This window comes from Mesoplodon densirostris, chromosome 6 (assembly GCF_025265405.1).
Source record: "Mesoplodon densirostris isolate mMesDen1 chromosome 6, mMesDen1 primary haplotype, whole genome shotgun sequence".
Taxonomy (NCBI): domain Eukaryota; kingdom Metazoa; phylum Chordata; class Mammalia; order Artiodactyla; family Ziphiidae; genus Mesoplodon; species Mesoplodon densirostris.
In genome coordinates, this window is record NC_082666.1 from 62,839,254 (window position 1) to 62,860,682 (window position 21,429).

At 32.9% G+C, this 21,429-nt stretch overlaps 1 protein-coding gene across 2 annotated transcripts in view; it reads left to right on the forward strand.

Annotated features, from left to right (window-relative positions):
• The window catches only part of ZDHHC21 (zinc finger DHHC-type palmitoyltransferase 21), a 60,202-nt gene extending 40,449 nt beyond the window's left edge, over positions 1-19,753 (forward strand). The window contains exons 7-10 of one of the 2 annotated variants that reach the window (XR_009532782.1): positions 6,221-6,337; positions 15,295-15,443; positions 18,643-18,686; positions 19,236-19,266. Coding sequence is in view for 1 of the 2 variants with exons in the window: in XM_060101273.1 (XP_059957256.1) it covers positions 6,221-6,337; positions 18,643-18,686; positions 19,236-19,368 (294 nt within the window). In the remaining variant the exon portion in view is untranslated. Of the gene's footprint in view, positions 1-6,220; positions 6,338-15,294; positions 15,444-18,642; positions 18,687-19,235 lie in introns of both variants that reach the window. The other variant, XM_060101273.1, reaches the window with a different exon arrangement.
• Positions 19,754-21,429: the final 1,676 nt, after the last annotated feature.

Genomic DNA, 21,429 nt, shown 5'->3' on the forward strand with positions numbered 1-21,429 from the left:
ATGTTGTAAATATCTTCTCTGTAGCTAAATTTTTTACTCTCTTAATGCTATTTTTTGATGAACAGAAGTTTTAACTTTACTCCAACTTACCAGTCTTTTCCTTTTTAGTTAGTGCTTTTGGGGTTCAATTTAAGAAGTATTTTTCTATCCTAAATCATCAATATAATTCTCCTATATTGTCTTCCAAGTATTATATTTTTTATATTTCCACCTGGAATTGATTTTTATAATGCTTATGAGGTAGGAGTTAGGATTTCATTTTTTTCATAGATGGATATCCAATTGATTTAGCACCATTTATTGAAAAGATAATTCCACTCTGCTCTGCAATACCATCTTTGTCATAAACCAAGAGCCATATATGTGTGTATCTGTTTCTGCTTTTTTTTTCTAGTCCATTAGTCTATCTTTGTGGTTGCACCATACTGTTACAACTGTAGTTTTATAATAAATCTTGCTATCCAGTGTAAGAGTGTTTTTCTGCCTTTTTTTTTTCATTATTATTGCTCCCATCAGGAGCCTTTTTAGACACTTTCTCTTCTTTTCTCTATGAAGTTAAATACTAAGGAATAAGATTTTGTCAGGTAGGATTGATTTGTGGACAGCCACAAATCACTGTAATAGCTAAATTTTTTTTTCCTCCAAGAACCAATTTTCTCCCTCCTGGGGGCGATACTGCCCCTACTGATAATGCATGCAGTAGAGCAGATCCTCTTCCTTGTTCTTTTTATATAGGAGTGGTATGCTATCCTTTGCTTTTGTCTTTTTCAGTGAAATTTAGAAACAGCCTACTTAGCAATTTACAAATCAAAACAAAGTAAAAAACTCCTACCAGTATATAACAGTATATACTCTACTGGTGGGGGAATTTTATTGGGATTGTATTAATTCTATACATCAGTTTGGTTAGTTGACATCTGTACCTTACTGAGTTTCCTGATCATAAGCATAGTATAGCAGCAAGAAGAAGCTGGAAACATGGGTAGTCCTATGATCATGAGTGAGTAGTTAAAACTTTTCCTGAAAAGAATATTCACACATTTACCAGTGAGTCCTAGCTCTATCATATATGAAAGGAAACAGTAATTCCAGTCTTATGCATACTCTTCAAAACACTAGAAAAAGAGGAAGCTCCCCAACTCATTTTATGTGTATAGCATATGTTGGGTATATCCTATTAAGGACAATAAGAGAATGTAAGGAAATTAGTCTGATTATGAACATAGAGAAACAACCCCTAAACAAAATTTTAGCAAACTGAATCTGGTCATATATAACCAGCTTGATCAAGTTGAGTTTATCTTAGGAATGAAAGGTGGCTTTTACACTAGAAAATCAGTCAGTATACTTTATCAATTAACAGATTAGGGGGAAAAAAACCCAGATGTCTGGAGACTGTATGTATTAGTGTGTGAAGACAAAGATAAAATTCAGCCTCCATTCATGTTATAAACTCTTAGCAAACTAGAACTAGAGAACTTTTTTAGTGAGATAAAAGCTTCCAAAACAACCAAAAACCACACACAGAACCCAACACAATAGCTGTAGCATGCTTAATGATGAAATGTTGACCTTTCTCCCTCCAAGTTGAGGGACAAGGTGTTGATGCCTGCTGCACCCCCATTGCCATTGTTATTAAATATAGTCCTAGGAATTCTAGTCCATGCAGTGAGGCAAGAGGAAGAAAGAGACGGTATAACTGCTGAAATGAAGAAAACCATCATTACTCTTAGATGGTATGATCATGTAAATAACTTATCTGTAGATTCTTTGGAATTTTTAAGAAAGTTTAAGAAGTGTGACTATAAAACAATATTTTAAAAAATCAGTTTTATTTCTATATGCTAGCAAACAATGCTTTAGACAATGAAATTAACAGCAGAACCATTTATAATAGAATCAAGAAACAGGAATTAAATCTGACTTTGAAAAGCACAAGACCTCTAGGGGAAAATTGTGACTCTTAGTGGAGAGAATATATCATATGTGTGTGTATGTCTGAGTATGTTGTAACTCGAAATCTAATTTAAAAATTTTTATGGGAATACAAATTACAGTTGACCTTGGAACAATACACATTTGAACTGTGCAGATCCACTTATATGCGGTGATTTTCAGTAGTAAATACTCCAGTAGTACAGGATCAATGGTTGGTTGAATCCACTGATGCTGAGGAACCGTGGATACTGAGGGCCTGCTATAAGATATAGGCAGATTAACACCCGCCTTGTTCAAGGGTCAGCTGTATCTAGAATAACCAATACATTCCTTTTTTTACATTGAAGTGTAGTTGATTTACAATATTATGTTATTTTCAGGTATAAAACATAGTGATTCAATATTTTATAGATTATACTCCATTTAAATTTATTACAAAACAAAGGCTGTATTTCCCTGTACAATATATCTTTGTTGCTTATCTGTTTTATACTTAGTAGTTTGTGTCTCTTAATCCCATACCAAGATATTCTTGAAAAAGAACAAGTTGGGATGAGTTGGCCTACTAGGTATGGAGAGTTATTACAAAGCCATAGTAACTAAGATGTGCTCACTAGTACGGGGATAAACAAACCAAGAGAACAGGATAAAGAGCCCACATCAGACTCAGGCATGTATGGACACTTGACCTCTGATCCCTGAGGAAAGGACAGCTTTTTAAATAAACCGTCCCGGGACAATTGAGTATTCATATAGTAAAAGTAAATTCAGAACCCTGTATTTCACAGTGCACAAACATCAATTCCAGGTGGATTAGTGACCTAAATGTGAAAGGCAAAGCTATAAAGCTTTTAAAGGCTTTAGAAGGCAATATAGGAGAATGTCATCATTACGTCAGGGTTGAGAAAGATTTCTTAAACAGGAAATAAAAAGCAATAAAAGAAAAGATTGATAAATTGGACTACATTAAAATTAAGAATTTGGGATTATCCAAAGATGCCGTAAAGAGAATGAAAAAGTAGACTCAGAGTAGGAAAAGATATTTGTAATATGCAACTGAAAATAGTAGTATCGAAAAGGTCTGAAGAACGAATCAGTAACCTTTCTCTTTAAGGTAGGGATGCGGGAGAGGATGTGATGGGGAAGAAATGCACTGAGGAAAGCATCTGCATGTTTTCAAATGTTTGCATTCTTTTCTCTAAACTGAACTTATGTTTTATGCATTTATCTATATATAAGCACATTTCTTAACCAAAAAATGGAAAGGAATGAAAACGATAAAGAAATACAGTTACTGTATTAGTTTTCTAGGGCGACATAAAATACCACAGACTGGGGGCATAAACGACAGAAACTCATTTTCTCACAGTTCTGGAGGCTGGAAGTCTAAGATCAGGATGTCGGCAGGTTTGGTTTCTCTGGAGGCTTCTCTCCTGGCTTGCAGATGGCACCTTGTTGCTGTGTCTTCACATGTGCTTGAGCATCCGTGGTGTCACTTTGTGTTTCTGAGTTTCCTCTTCTTATAAGGATACCAGTCAGATTGGATTAATGTCCACCCTAAGGGCCCCATTTTTCTTGATCTCCTCTTTAAAGGCCTTCTCTCCAAATACTCTCACATTCTGAAGTGCTGGGGTGAGGGTGGGGTTAGGGCTTCCACATACGAATTTCTGGAGAGACACAATTCAGCCATAATAACACTGATTATGTCATAAAGATTTGAATAGCAAATGGATGCTTGTGATTTAGATAAAATTTCCCAAGCCAGTTTTTGGATTCAAAAAGTGCTAGATCTAAAAAAAAAAAAAATCTAAGATAGAAGTAAAGATGTTGTGCTCTGGAGAAGTATGTTAAATGACTCAAAATATGGATTTAGTACTGATGTTAATTATGTGTATGTAAAGTTGGGATGCATTTTTTTGAAAATATAAGAGTGATAAAAAGCAATTTCTGAATTAATTTACTGTTTTACACAAGTACTCTCTAACATAAATGTATACCTAAGTGAATAAATGTAATTTTAAGTAGATCTTTTAGTCTCATCTTCATCCCTAACATGTATAAATTCTAGTGGACAAAAAAGTTTTTTAATCTTTTCACTGGGAGAAAAGAGGATGCATTTTATTTGGTCATATATGGCACAGATCTTCCTTGACTTACAGTGGGGTACATCCTGATAAACCCATTCTAAGTTGAAAATATCCAAAGTTGCACCATCTTAAAAGTCGGAAAATTGTAAGGTGAACCGTTGTAAATTGGGAACCATGTGTATTTTTATTAGGGTAAGCTCTACTATGACACAGTATGTTCATTCCTAAAATTTGCCCCACTGTGCAAAATCATGCGATGAAAACCATAGGGCTTATGGGAAAATGAAGACACAACACTCAAGAACTTTGTCAGTGACACTTAAAAGGGTTCCTAATAAAAATAGCAGCACAGTTTTATACATGTTAACTAGTTAAGAAATATGTAAATACTATAACAAACATTGCACTTTACCTTAGAAGAGACCTGAAATTTTCTTGTGGAAGTGGGCATCAGAAGGGTTGCGTTATGTGAGTTATTACGAAGTGATGGAAGGAGAGTCATATGAAATTGGAGGGAAAATTGTGATACCAGGTACGGATGAGTGTGGCTCATAAACACACATGACAAATTGAGTTAGCCGGTAGATGTTTGGGGGGGAGGTGTTTTGTGTATTCCTGTATGGCTTGGTTTAGCTGGGTGAAGTTTTTACTGTTCATCTTGGGTTTCTTGTGGATAAAATCACACATAAACACAAGAGTCTTGCTATGCTCAAATTGTTGTTTAATGTATCAGTCATGTTGGAACATATTTGTGTTTTCATACAGCATAATAGCAGAGTTTACTGTACTGAATTTTTAATATCATTCATAGCCCCATCTTTTCCTCTTTACATGTTTGGTAAAGATTTTGCATTAAGCTCTTTTTAGTGAAATTTTGAAATAGTCAAAACTAATATGTAACTGTTACATAACACCTTAAGTGTCTTGGTGAATTTTAAGTTTTCCCTGGCTAATAAACTGAGTGGTTTGGGTGTGGACTCAGAGTTTTGCTTAAGTCAGGTGGATGATCACTGTGCCACACAGAAAAGCATCAGTTCTTTTGTTTCAAACAAGATCATTATGTTCGGTAACCCCCCTGTTGCTGGTATTGCTACCAGGGTACCTTTAAGCCTTAACCTGAATCAGTATTAAAAGAGCATGTGGGTGGTTATGTTTTGGGGTCCTTCCCATTCGTTTGTTGCTTTTTATCCACTGTGGCTATTTTATTCCAAAGCTTAGTAACTACAGGTTTCCAGAAGTATTTGTTCTTTCACTCTCTCTCCCTCGACTGGAATGGTCTGGCCAGACAAGGGAGAGAGAGTGAAAGAACAGTGAGGGTAAATGAAATGGCTTCTCCTGGTTTTCCTGACCTCCTGCCACAGTTTCTTTGGATCACTTTCAACACCCTCATTTTCATGCCCTGGGCCGGAAAATCAGTTTTCCCTCACAGCGTTTCCATTTCTCTCTCCTGTCTAGGCATTCCTTTATGTCTCTACTGTCCTCTGTGCACACATTCCTGTTAAAGTATATATCACATTGTTTTGGAGTTTTGCAGAGTTGGGCTCTCTCTCTGAATAAACTGCATACTTCTTGAGGGCACAGACCATCTCTTTATCCTTTTTACATTTCTACTACATAGCTCAGTGCTTGGCAGTGGTAGTTGAGTGAGTGGATGGATGAATGAGTGAGTTGGTCTTGCAGAGAGCTGTTCATGTGATCCTATTATTTGTGTTACCCCTCATTTTGACTAAAATACATAATCCCTAGGTATCTTGGCCACTTGAACTTTAATATTATGAATCAGACTTGTGCATTCAAGCTTTTTAGCAGTACCATAATACAATTTCCTTTTGTTGAACCAGAGATTGTACACCATCTGTTTTGTTTTTGTTTTTTGATTTTTGGAGGGTTTTTTGTTTTGTTTTTGCTCCAAATAGTAAATGAGCATGGCTGATTTGCAACTTTAGGATTGAGGGGTTTTTATGACAATAGAGTAGTAAAATCCCATTTTTCAGCTTGCTACTATGAATTAAAAACAATTATTTTTGAAATTTTCAAATATTTATATGTTTATTAAGTGGAATAAACTAAAAAATGGGGAGAGTAGTTCTTTTAAGATAATAAGGGAAAATGTTATGGCTCAGTTCTTTATTATTGCAACTATTACTGCAAGTAATTTTTGAATTGTTTTTAAGATTTTCTTTTTCTTCTTATAGGACCTCTTTGTTGTTAGGCATGAATTGGCCATAATGAGACTAGCTGCCTTTATGGGCATTACAATGTTAGTTGGAATAACTGGACTCTTTTATACTCAACTAATTGGCATCATCACAGTAAGTATATTTTTAATGTAAAGTAATGTATTTGTGAACATATTCCCTAATTACGAACTTAATTCTAAAAAGTTATAGGAAGTTTAGAAATTAAAGAGGAAACTTATCCGTAGTCATTTATATATTTCCATTTCTGTATGCTTGTGTAATTTTAAAGTAGTTATAATCAGTGTACAGAGTGTACATATAATTTTGTATCCTGCTTTTAAAGATTAGATTAAAGTATTTTTATATGGCTACAGACATCATGTTTATAGTTTTTAATAGTTGGATATACTATTTAGTGAACATACCATATTTTAATTAATCATTTTTCTGTTGATCAGCATCTACTATGCAATCTTTTTTTTCTAAATTACAAATAGCTCTTTGAACATCTCTTTTTCCTCTTTAAACTACTAACTTAAGGTAAATTCCAAAAAATGGAATGTTGCTGGTGGAAACATTTTATTAGTAATTAAACTTTTTTTTGAATGTATTTATTAGCCAAAGTGGATTTGTCACAACAGAAAAGATTTTAAAAATGAGAAGAATAACATTGGTTAAGTATTTAAAAGTTTGGAAATACACTGCATTGCAGAAGATGCAGAGTAAATAGGCTTTTTCGTATGTTGTTGGTGGGGGTATAAATTGGTATAAACTTTTTGAAGCACAAATTGTCAATGTCTATCAAAATTTTAAATGCACAGCCCTTTTGACCAACCTCTAGACACTGTTTTTTCACGTGTGTAAATAAGTATGTATATTAAAAAAGATCTTCATTGTTATATTGATATGTATATAGTGTATGAAAACTTAAGTGTTTGTAAGACTATATTCAGTGGGAAAAAATGTAAGAAAATGCATCAAAACTTACTTTAAAGCAACAGTAATCAAGAAAATGTTGTACTGGCATAAGGATAGATGAAATAGAATTGGGAGTCCATAAATATACACATATATCTATGGTCAATCAGTTTTTCAGCAAGAGTAGCAAGACTATTCAATAGGGGAAAGAAAAGTCTTTTCAACAAATACTGCTGGGACAGCTAGGTATCCACATGCAGAAGAATGAAGTTGGGCCCTTACCTCATACCATATATGTAAATTAACTCAAAATGGATCATAGATCTAAATATAAGATCTAAAATTATAAAACTCCTAGAAGAAAGCATAGGATTAGGGAATAGTAAGGATTAGGCAACAGTAAATCTTAGACTAGGAAATAATATCCTAGATATGAAACCAAAAGTGTAAATCAAGAAAGAAAAAAAAAGATAATTTGGACTTACTCAAAACTGTAAACTTTTGCACTTCAAAGGATGCTATCAAGAAAATGAAAGGACAGCTCACAGAATGCGAGAAAATATTTGCTAATCGTGTATCTGATAAGGGACTTGTATCTAGAATAGATAAAGAACTCTTAAACTCAATAATAAGAAGGCAACCTAATTAAAGCATGGGGAAAGGATCTGAATGGACATTTCTTCCAAGAAGATACAAATGGACAATAAATACTACATGAAAAGATGCTCAACATCATTAGTCATCAGGGAAATGAAAATCAAAACCATAATTAGGTATCACTTCTCATGCACACTAGGAGGCTATAATAAAAAAAGATAATAACAAAGTTTGGTGAGGATGCAGAGGAAGCAGAACCCTCATGCACTACTAGTGGGAATGTAAAATGGTGCAGATACTTTACAAAATAGTCTGACCATTCTGTAAATAAACATGAGTTATGTTTTGATTCAGCAATTCCACGCCTAGGTATGTACCTAAGAGAAATGAAACGTATGTTCACATAAAAATTTGTACATGAATATTTATAGCAGCATTAGTCATAATAGACCAAAACTCTCAGCAATCCAGATATCTATCAGCTGGTGAACGGATAAATACAAAATGTGGTATATATCCATAAAATGGAATATTATTTGGCCATAAGTAGAAGTGAAGTACTGATGCATGCAACACCATGGATGAACCTTGAGAGCATTATGCTAAGTGAAAGAAACCAGTCACAAAAGGTCACATATTTGTATGATTCCATTTATATGATATGTCCAGAATAGGCAAGTCTATAGAGACAAAGTAGATTAGTGGTTGTGTGGGGTTGGGGAGCTAGTGGGGGCTGGAGATAATGGCTAAAGGGTACAGGGTTTCATTCATAGGGTGATGAACATGTTCTAAAATTGATTGTGGTGATGGTTGTATGACTCTGTGAACATACTAAAAAACCATTGAATTGTATACTTTAAATGGGTGAATTTTATGGTATATGAATTATATGTCAATAAAGCTGTTATCAAAAAAATATTTCTAGCATAAATTAAATGTTAATTTTATTCATTTGTTCACATTCATTCATTTATTTATTCATTTTATATATGGTTTCTTGATGTCCTTTGTTTTCTATTCAGGTGTTCTTTTCTCTTATGGTTTAACAAGAAATGTTAATAAAAACATTAACTTTCAAAAAAAAAGAAATAATGAGGAGGTATCTCTCTCTCTATTCCTCTATCTGTATGCAAAGACTATCTATGGAAAGACACATGAGATACTAGTAATGGTACTGGCCTCTGAAGAAAACTGGAAGAATGCAGTCAGAAATGGAAGGAAAACATATTTATTGTGTAACCATTGTTTTAATATTTTGCAAGGTACTCATAATAACCTTTCCTCTCTAGATTTTATAGGAAGAATTTTAAACACACAGGAAATTTTAAAGAATCTTACAGTGAATCCTCAACCACAATTAACATTTTAGAGTATTTGTTTTATCTCACTTCAAATTGTCCATCAATCCATTATATGTTGTAATATATATCAAAGTAATTTGCAGCATCAGATAGTTCACACAAATCATTAACTAGAGCTCAGTGCTTGTTTATGTTTTTGCCTTTGAGGCAAATTTTACATACAATGAAAGGCATAAATGCACACATGTGCAACCCAAACCCCTTTCACAATAGAGAATATTACCATCACCCTAGAAAGTTCCCTCATGCCTCTTATCAGTAAATCCATATCCTCTGCAGAGGCAGCAGTGATCTGTTTTTTTTTTTCCCATCCATCACAGATTAGTATTGGTTATAGAATTTCATCTATATCCATTAATATGTCTTCTTTCTTTCAATGTAATGTTTTTTTTGATTCATCCATGTTGCATGTATTGATAATTTCTTTTTATTGCTGAGTAGTATTCCATTGTATGACTATACCACAGTTTGTTTATCCATTCTATTAAGAGACAACTGGTCTGGTTCCAGATTTTGATAATTATGAATAAAAATGCTGTGAACATTCTTGTTCAAGTCTTTTTGTGGAAACGTTTTCATTTTCTTGGGTAAATACCTAGGAGAAGAATTGCTGGTCACTTAAGACAGGTTTACCTTTTATTTCATAAGAAACTGCCAGGCCTTTTCCCTAAGTAACTGTATCATTTTGCACTCTCACCAACAATGTATGAGAATTCTGGTTGCTCTACATCCTCATCAACATTTATTGTTGTCAGTCTTTTTAATTGCAGCTGTTCTAGTAGGTTTTAATAGTATCTGGTTGTTTTAATTTGCATTTCCTTGATGACTAATGATATTGAACACTTCTTCATGTGCTTATTGGACATTCATGGATTGTATAATGTCTGTTTAAATATGTTTTTATTATTATTCAGTGGCTTGAAATATTTTCTAATATCTCTTGTGATTTATCTAATGATGATGATAAATAACATGATATTAATCACATTCCTGTGGATGAGAATAGGTCTTCCCCTAACATCTTTTTTCTCTGCTTTTATACTCATTCATAATTACTTTATAGCCTATTCATAAGTCAAGTCTAAATTGCCAGGTTATGCTTGCATTTTTAAATTTCCACTTTTGAATTTGCCCAAATCATTGGTATATATTTATATTTCCTGGAATGAAGTTTCTCTGATTTCCCCCAATTTCTTATGATTAATGACTGGAAATGGACGTTTGAGAGTGTTGCTGTTAAGACTACAAGTTACTTCTGAGAGCCGTCAGAGGTTTATAGTTGAGGGTAACAGTTTCCTTCTCACCTAAGCAGAAAGTGGGGTTTGGCAGCAAAGGCTTCAAGATATTTTAAGAATTCCTATTCTCAAATTTTAGTATTCACTTCTGAGCTGGACATAAAGTTATTTGTAGTATTTGCTGGTTTTTAAGGGGTATATAATATCAGGTTCCTTTCTGACTATTCCGTACTACCAGTATGTTAATATTAATTTTCAAATTGCATGATTTTCTCTTTTGCTATAATATTGAACAACATTTCACCACTTTAAGACAGGGAGATTGGTTCTGATGTTGTGATATTTCTAAAACTGAGTAGAAACCACATTTGTTAAGTAATGTTCTCTCCCCAAGTCTCATCTCTTTCTGTATACATTTAGTACCCTCTCAGAACACTCTGTGCTAGACAGGTCTCATGTCTTTGGAAATTATACATTTGTGAAACATTTAAAAAGGAATGCAAGCATTAAGAGAGAGAATATATTCCATTTGTTAGTCCAACCTTTAGGCACTGTACTTCCTCTTGAATCTAAGTACTTAAAAAAATTACAGTAAATTTCAATTCCATTTACCTGGGCTTTCATAGTGAACTTCAAGTTCCACTCTTTTTGAATGAAAAAAACATTTTTTTAAAGGTTTCCAGAATTCACTCCTCCCCACATTGATTTAAAGTTCTTTAGGGCTTAATTATTTGAAGTTGTTATGCATTCAGTATTTAATTTTAAATCTAATGAATTATTAGTGTTTAAAAATAGTATTTAACATTAAAATTCAAATTTAAAATATAGATTTTGCTTCCTTTATAAAATATGCTTGCTGTTTCATTTTATGAAAAAATTAATACTGCCTACAGGGTATTTCACATCTGGACATGTTTTTGTCATAATCTGAATCCATGGATCTCTCTTTACAGTGTGAAAGAAGTGACGAATTTGTCAGTTAGCATAAGAAAGAAAAGGGGGAGAAAGAATCACAGTAAATTTAATTACTTCATTGATGTCTTCCTCCTTCCCCTACTCCTGCACCCCAAAGACCAAGAGGCATTTTGGGAAAACACTGGTGGGGGTATCATTTCATTATAGAAACTACGTAATTACATAGCTTGAATATAGGCCTGTTAGACAACAAACAAGCAAAACAAGTGCTATCTCTGTTTAGGTTTAGGTTGAGGTTTTGAGGAAGCAGTGTATTAATTTTCAGTCATTTTTCCCCATTATTTGTTCTTGCAAAAATCATTTCTCTCCTGAATAAGAGGAAAAATCCCATCTTATTGATAGTAGAAGGTAACAGGATAATCATAGTAATGATAATCTGATGTCATTTTAGACCTAGTAAGAGCAGATTATCTGTGACGCAGATAAAATAATTACAAATTACTTAAATTTAAAAACAGTGGATTTCTAATCCCATTTCCAAGGTTAAAAGATCTCAACACAACCTGATGTTTCTATGGAACAGACTAATCTTAAACCCAGTTTTAAAGGATTACCTTTGATTATTTTTAGATTTAATTTTAAACAAGATTTAACTATACTTGTTCCTTTTTACTAAAATTAATACTGAAGTTAAAGTGTTTTCAAAGTCTGCTTTGAAGCATTCTTTATTTAGTTAGGGAACAGATTATTCTAATTATTCCTTACTTAGACCGTTTAGCCTTTTTGTTTGTTTCTGAATGAAATGGATAGTGATGTTGTCATTATTGTAACTGATGTCAGAATTTCTTATTGAGCAGTAGTTCACACACAGCCAAGAATAATGTCCATTCTGATGAGCACCAACACTGAGAGTGCTGGGTGATTGTATTAGTCATGTTTTGAGTTGCTGGGCTTGCAGAGAGTTAATCAAGAAGCTCTGTAACAGCTGGTACAGCGCCTTCTGGTGAGGGTCTGACAGTGAGCTATTGTATACCATGACACTGCTCTGACAGTTTATCTAAATTTTGTATACAAGCATTTTTGTTTTCAGGGCACCGTGGAGTTTGTGTAAAAGCTTAAGCTTTTGATGGCGTCTCTGGAGCTTAGTGCTTTTCTCAGTTGTGGTGAGATTGAGGGTGGGGTGGGGAAGATATATTTAGTTGAAATTTTGTAAAAGGCTTTAAATTCTCAAAGAAAGAAATTGAGCTTTTTATATTTGGTCTCACAGGTAACTATTGTTGGACGCTACTTGAATTACTAAAGATAGCTTAAAGCAAAGCTTTTCAAAATAAAGGGAGAAAATGTTTTCCCCCCTAAATACTGGCTCATGATTACCTAAATAAATATAGACAGAATCACAGATGCAGGAGTGACTTAATTTTAACTTGATTATGTTATACAATGAAAAGTATCTTGTGTTCAAAATGTTAAATTAGTTTAAGTGGGATTATCTATTAAATAACATTCTTATTAATCAGATGATTAGTGGACTTACCTGCCTTTTAACATGTACCTAGAAATGTAGTCCTGAGATTATTAATCCTTATAATGAAATTTTGCTAAGTGTCCCCTGAATCAGTGTGGTGAATTAACAGCATTCGGTATAGTCTCTATACAAATTATGTTTGGTTTACTCAACTCCAAATCAGCATTGCAAATATGGAAATCATTGCTAATTATGCTGAACCCAGCTTACTTACATTTCTGTAAAGGGAGCTCTGTACAACATTTTGTTTTCCTTTCTGAATTATGTTTTCATTTAATAAAAACAAAATATATTTTTAATACAGTATTTCTAATTATAATATTACAGGAAATATCTTCTCTTGTAGCTTTTTTAAAACCTAGAAAAATCATTAAAATTTAAATTGTTACTTCTTATATGATTTTAATGTCATATTCTAATATTGGCTATAATATTTCTTTGAATTTTGGATACAGTAGAGAACTTTATAGAAACTAGGTTCCTCCTCGCCAAGGAATTAGTTTAAATACATACTGTGTTACATTGTATAGTAATAGAAAAGCTTTCTTTCTAAAAATTCCTGCTAGCATCGTAATTATTACATGTGGAAGTGGATTGCTCTTTAGCATAAACATGTTCCTATGTGAAAATGTATTTATTTTGCATCCTCTCTCTTTACTCAATGTAATAAACTTCTTGAAAGTAATTTAAAACAACTTAAATCTATTTCTATAGATTTTTTTCAATAGAAATAGTGCATATTAATTTTCTTAAAACATGATGAACAGCTTGAGTGATTAAATAGATGCTTTTTTTTTGGTAAGGAAGCTAAACATTTATGAGTTGTACTTGCTGTTTTTCCCATTTTATTGTTCATGTTCTGAATCCACGTGAATTTTTAATCTGAATTTACAACTTTATAGGATTGGAGAAAACAGTGAATTTTATATTTATAGTTAACTTTTAGATCTTTTTCCACAGTGATTCATATGCTTCTCTCTGTCACAGTCTATCACTATATTAATTACTTCTCAAATTCCAGCCAAAGGGGCACATTAGCCCATCTTACTTCTACTGATAATGAAAAATCTTATGAAAGTATAGTTTTGTACTAAAAATGTAAGAGTAGTTGACCTTGATTTGATTGTTGATTGCAAACGTAAGTTTTCAGCTGTTTCTAAATAGTGTATGGCTTATTTATATATGTTATTGTATATAATCCTCCTCTCTGGCATCCTCGGTATATTCCTGTATAATTATTTCTTGTATGTTTAACTACTTTCACTAGACTGTAAGCTCCTTGTTGCTAAGGACTGTGTCATAATATGTACTTAGTAAATTTTTGATAGACAATAAATGAGTAAATGAATCATGTTTTATGTACTTAGTACTTATTTTTTCAACTAGATTATAAGCCCTTTGTGGACATTGGATTTTATCTGTGTAGTCTCCTACAGTCCATGTCATTTTATCTTTGATTATAAAAACCACTTTTTTGTTTAAACATAAATTTTTCTAGTTACATTCTAAGGTAATTAAGATAGCTCCAAACCCTACAATAAAAACTTAGGCCTGTCATTTATTGAGGAGTTATTAAGGGCTCTAACATATTAACTCATTTAATTTCTACAAAAACCTATGAGGTAAATAGTAGTATTTGAAAACTGAGATACAGAATTTTAGTAACTTTCTTAAGGTTTTATACAGCCAGAAAATGGCTTGATGAAGAGGAGTATGGGAATTATGTTGGAAAGAAATGTTTTAAGTGGCTATAAAAGTAACATCTACTACCTTCTCAGTTTGGTTTCATGATTGATTAAATGTCTATGTTAACTTAAGATCTCTAATAAAAGATGTAGCTGGTCCTTTGTTGGAGATGGATGCTTATGAACCATTTCTTTCAAGTGAGTAATAAAGTAGTGAGTTCTGGCTTCAAAGGAGGAGAGAGAGCTAAGGTTAACAGAAAGTTTTCTCTCTTTGGATTGAAAAAAATTAAAGATAAGGAATCATGTTATTTCTGTCCATGTTCAATTAGTTTAGTGCTGCAAACATATATTGAGTACCCACTTTGAATAATTTGTGCTGTTCGGTGCTATGAAAGATACAAAGTTAAATGAGTTGCTCTCTGTATGTTGAGCAGAAATTCTAGGAAGTCAACCAAAAGTCTATTTTAGAAATAGCAGAAATCAGTAGTAGACAAAACAGGTATATAATCTCTAGTTGTGATAAACTTTCCTTAATAGTGTTTTTTACTCCAGGTTAAATCAGCAGAGTCATTGAATCAGGTATGTGCAGTAGAGTTAAAAGCATCAACAAGACCTATGATAAGACTAAAGAGTGCAGGTGATCCTTGAGGTTAGATTGAACTGTCTTCAAGGAGACTTTCTGACAGAATGTTCTTACTTTCCTCAGATCTTCAGTTTGACAGATCTGGAAACTCCATTTTGAAAATGTTTCCAGGGTTAATCAGGCCCAGAAGCAGTGACTCTACTTCTAGACTCAAAAGTGATAGTCATATAAACCAGGTTGACTATTTATTCCCTTATGTATGATTGTCAGGTACCAAAGGACTCTGCAGTACATTCTTTCTCCTGTACAACAACATATATGGCAAAGTGTTGCTTTGTGAGAATGAACTCAAAGCAGAATGAGTTAGTTGGATGGATTGTATCATCAAGCTGTCTATTCCAAGAGGACTAGATTCTCAGGTCTGTTAACCAGGAAACGTCTGGTGATAAATTCTTGCTCTTTGCCTCTCACTTCCCCCCCTCAATTTTTCCAATAGGCAATGAATACCTCCCTCTCCCTTCCTATTAGAAACTTTTTTTTCCATTCCAGTTATAATCTTATTAGTTGAGATACAGTTTTCTTTTAAGTCAAACATATTTCCTTAGACTGAACCTGAAAGATCATTTTTTAGAGTAAGATGAGCCATCCGGAGAAGATAAAGTATAGTTGATAAAATACTTGAGCCCTATATTTCTGTAAGTCTTTCTTGTTTCTAGTTTATTCTTTTTTTTAGAAGATAAACTTCCGGTTTTTAAAATAGGAAAGCATTCTCATTTATCTCAGTTATGCAGACTGGCAGAAGTCTTGGATATTTTGATCATTAGGCCATAATCAAGACATAAATATTTCTTTGGAAACAAAAAAAATATTTCTTTTGGAAATACAATCTTTGACTGTAGATAATACAATAAAAATGTCTCTCTTATCATTCCTTGAAGAGTGAGTTTTTCTAGATAGCTGTTTTACATATAACTAAGAATTTATAAAATATACTCCATGAAGATAGCAATTACCTTTTTGGTCATTTTTGTGATAGTCACTAAAGGTATTGAGTCTTTTATGTTGAATGGAATTAGCTGCACTAAAATCTATTTTAAATATTTTTAGGTTTTTTTTCATGTGTGAAATATTCCACAATTCCCTGCTTAATAAAACAAAACAAAAAGTTTATTAAACCTAGTTTGGCACTTGGAAATAACTTATGGTTGTCAATATTCCTGCCAGTAGTAACCTCTCTTCTCTTCTAGTTTGCTGTTTCTATTGTGCATATAAATATGATAGCATGATAACTTGTGTTGCCCTGAGTATGCTGTATAAATGCCAGTGCAAAAACTTTGTGACATGTTTGGCTGTTCTTTTTTCTTATAATAGTACTCTGGATAGCTGAGAGATAAGCATTTGCCATTTCTAGAGGAAAAAAATAGTCTTTTTTGGCTGGCCTCACAAATCCTGTTCATAAAGTCATGGTAAACATCACATCCTTTGATTGAATGACAATCTGTTTATGATGACTTGAAAGGTAGTGTTCCTCGTATTTCTTAAACCAGATTCTAGAAGGATGTCAAAAGCACTTGAAAACAAGAGCTTTTCCCATATGAAGTCTAAATTCAAAGTCCTTAAAATTGATTATTTTATTGTCACAAATATATTCCTCAAAGTTATAATCGAGTTGTAAGTTTCTGCACAGTAAAAATATCCTGTAACATTGGCTAGTTCTAGTAGTCTAACCTTGTAATTGCCTTCCTTATCCTGAAATAGTTTCCACTTTTAAGTGTTATCTACACCTGCAATTTGGGGCCATTTATATACCTTTACTGATAACACTTTTAAATTTCTTTCCTGTCTTTTCCTTTGTATTTTTGTGCAAGCTATCTTAATTGTTTTGGAATAACCTGTCACCATCAGTTCTAAGACACCATTTAAATTACTTCCTTCACTTTTTTTTTTCTGACATGGAACCAGATCCCCAGCTTTCCTCTAAGTCTTTAATAAATTTTTTATGTATTTGCAGACTGTGTTTTCACAAAGTAAAACATTATTTTGAGGAAATTATGCAACAGAACCGGGAAAGGTTAATTATAAATAGAATTGTCATTGGAAACCATGAATTTCAGAAAATGCTAGGAAATTAGTGAATATAGAGTGACTAATCTATAGCCTCCTCACAGATTCCTGGGAAATCTGGAAATGAAACTCTGTTATTAGTTACTAGTCACCTAAAAAATGATAGATTTGTTTTCCTGTATGTGGGCCAACTGTAGTTAGACAGCTGTTCATACATAAGAATTTAATGTTCTGAGCCATTCGTGTAACTTCTTTAAAGAATTTTTTGAAATAAAGGTGCTTTTCAGTAGTATTATTGGAAGAGAGTTCTATAGCTAAAGAAGTTCTTGCAATTGGAGTTGCAGCCACAAATATTTGCATGAATAGTACTGCTTAATAACTGCAGTCCACCTGCTATATCTGAGGAAGCTAATAACGGAAAGGATAAAAGGAGGAAGACTTTTTTGTATATTTAAAAGAATGTATTTTCTTTTGTACAACTTAAAAGTATATTTAAAATGTAAATATATATCTAAAATAAGATTATATAATTTGTGTTTTGATTATTTGGATATTCCTCATCATCACTGTTTCTCAGTCTAATGATAGGTCTTCCATTAACATGAATTAGACCAGCATGTCTAGAAGCTTTCTTCTCTTTATTGAGTTGTTTTTCTTATATATTTGTGTTAACAGCTTTATAGAAAACACATAATGAGAAATTGCATTATTATGAAGGGACTGGTTTTTCTCTTAAAAAAAAAAAACAGTTTTTTACCAAATAACAGTAATCAGTTAGCTTTCCTTTTCAGAGTAATAAATGTTGTAGTACGGCAAAGGCATACATTGCCTTGTTGAATTTGGCTTTGTTTACAGAAATCCATAACCAGTAGCACTCTTTGGCTCTTGACAGTTTTCTGTTCAATAGTGTCTTTCATTTATCATTTTGGTATTTATTTTTTAATGCATATTTAATGACAGTTGAATTAAATATAGACTTTTAAAAGAATTATCAAGAAGGCAAGTGTAATAAAAGGTTATTTTTTAATGAAGTGAGACTCCTACAATTTGGGTGGGGTGTAATTGAATAAACTGGTTTTTTTTAGCACAACATAATGTTGATTCTGTTTTTCCAAGGGAATTTCAGCAATGTACATAGATAATTTAAAATTCTTTTTTTTAACATCTTTATTGAAGTATAATTGCTTTACAATGGCGCGTTAGTTTCTGCTTTATAACAAAGTGAATCAGCTGTATGTATACATATATCCCCATATCCCCTCTTGCGTCTCCCTCCCACCCTCCCTATCCCACCCCTCTAGGTGGTCACAAAGCACCGAGCTGATCTCCCTGTGCTATGCGACTGCTTCTCACTAGCTAGCTATTTTACATTTGGTAGTGTATATCTGTCCTTATATACACTACCACTCTCACTTTGTCCCAGCTTAGTACCCATATATAAACTTTTTATATCTTTAGAATATTCTCTGAATATGATTAAAAACATCATGAAATAGATATAGAATCAAGCCTTGATAACTGTTATATCTGAGTATTTTTTTTTATTTTTAATAGGATACAACATCTATTGAAAAGATGTCAAACTGTTGTGAAGAAATGTAAGTATAAAAGTGAAGTCTGTAGTGTTATTTAAAAATGCAAACAACTGGTTACATTTGAAAAATGTGTGCATGTAGTGGAAAGATAATATAATGATGGCTTTTTCTTGGTGCCTTTTCTAAGACCTGAGCTAGCAAGCATAATCCAGTCTTACAGTAGGGGTAGGGGTCTTGTAGCCGTGATAGTTTTCAAACAAAATAAGTACCAATCATTCTTGTTCCTTGTCCTACCAAAGTAAGTTAAATTATTTGTCCTGAAAATACATCAAAAGAGATTTGCTACTGTGTTGTTGACACACATTCTGTTAATCCTGAGATTCTCCTCTGCTTCAAAAGTTGCCCTAGGTTGATTGACGACACAGATACAGTATCTGCTATCCAGAGTTAAAACTCAGCTGCATGCCATAATGAAAGAAAAGCTGTATTTGTGATGCTGGGACACAATTCATCAGAGTCCAGTAATGGATCCCCAGCCAACCTGTATTGTTTTAGCTGACTGAAGTGCACCATGGGAGTGCTGTCTTTCACTAATAATGCTGTCTTCTGTAGATCGAGGCCCCGAAAGCCATGGCAGCAGACCTTCTCAGAAGTTTTTGGCACTCGTTGGAAGATCCTGTGGTTTATTCCTTTCAGGCAGAGGCAACCACTGCGAGTTCCCTACCACTTTGCCAATCACGTCTAAACAGATGGATGGTGGGCACAGATGGGTCCTCCATGCTGGAAATGCGTTACAGGTTTTCTGATAATAGAACTATGACAGTCTTCAAGTCAATTAAAATCCACCCACCAATCTTAAGCATCATAATGTGCCCCAGGCTTTATTTTAATAGTGATCTTGATCCTGTTGTGGGACTAATACATGATCTATATTTAAGTTTCAAAGCATGTTTACTTTCAAATTAGCTTTCCACAGGGATTTCTTTAAATGCTTTTGTTATTAAACTCAAAAGGCAGTGATTGGGATGAAATAATTGTACATAATTTCTTTTAGTACTGACAGTGTTACAGATTTTACTTTATGGGAAACTTCAGATGTTTATTTAAATTTTTCACCCTTAAGCAGTACTAACCAAATCTGAATTTCATTCTTTAGGTTTTACAAAAGTTGATACACCTTATATGTAAATTTTCTTTTTCAAATACAATTTTATGTTATACTTCCTTTTATATGTGCTGCAAGATTTTTTAAAATTTAGCATATAGGATTGAACAACAAAAAAACAAAAACAGCAGCAAAAAAGGACAGTGTTTTCTTAGAAGTAGCTTTCTAATGTTTTTTTTTCTCTTCACCAAAAACAAAATAAAAACACCACTAAAGTAAAACACCAACTACCTACCTTACTTTAAAGGAAAGATTACGTTTTTTTTCACATTACCTTTCCCATTTCTTTCCCCTGTACTGTTGTAATTATTGGTTTTTGTTAAAATATTTGCTCCAAGGGGAAATTTTTGACCAAACAGGCATGTGTTCCTATTTTACCCTAAGATTTTTATTAGCAAAAAGGGTAAAGAATTTGCAATAATTCCACTGATACCTTTTCTAGTGTAGTTATGTTAGAATGCATATGTTTTTAAAATGCTAGTATAACTAGATAATATATAATGTATAGTATAAAGAAGAATATTGTGCTTTTAAAAAAATATGTATACTTTTGTTTACCTACTAGTAGATCTAAAATTACACCTTGAAGTTTTTTATATAATAGATATTGGCCAACTAATATTGAAATTTTATTTATAGGAAGTTACTAGTAAAAGTAAGTAAATTTTGTGTACCTGTAATCACCCAGATTGAAATTAAATTTTAATTGACCAACTATAATCTGGATTGAGAGACCTTTTGTTAATAGCCAATGTTAGGAAATGACCTTAAAATGAGAAAATATAATAATCTATATTCATTATTAGCCTTATACAAATTTAAATTGCTAATTGTGATGGTCTCTTGGAAAGCATAGAATATTTGTGTGAGAAAAAATTTAGCATGGTTTGAAAAAAATTCAGTTAAAAATTTTTTTCCATTAGAATACTGCAAAATCCATACATCTTTAAAAAATAATTATGTACTCAGCCTTTCCTTTGAAGAGAGGATTGAAGGGGTATCTAGTGTTCTTGGAGCATATCAATATTTTCTTTTTGGTTAGTTTTGGTAGCAAGGAGTCATACCTGAGAAATCATGAAACAGAAGGTTACCATTGTCAGCTAGTTAACTATACTGTGGTTATTTTTTAGAAATTATAAATATCTCCTAAAATAATAGAATAAGGTCTACTCAGAGATACAAGTACCATGTCTTTCATGTTCTGATTACAATGCTTTATTATTTAAAAACTTAGTGGCAGATGGAAATATTTATTGGTGCTGATAGGATTCATAGTAAATTTAATATAAGTATATTTATAGAGCTTAATGAACCACAAAATTAGTACATATATTCATTCCAGGCAGATGGGTTGGGCTTTGACCAAATTTGGCCTGGTGACTGAACTGTTATAAGGAGTAATGTATAGATAATGTAGATAGATGTCAGTCAGATGCCTTATGCTGTATACATTCCTTTCAAATAAGGACATTGAGAAAACAGCAAAGCCAACTGAAGACCCCCTAAAGAGCTTTATGGACGTATTTATACTTCATATGGTAGCAGTAGCTACCTTGAAAGGTACCAGGGAGGTACTCAGTGCCAACCTCTGCCTCAGTAATGAGAATCAAGAGGTGGTCTCTTCCCACTCCAATGGTTTCT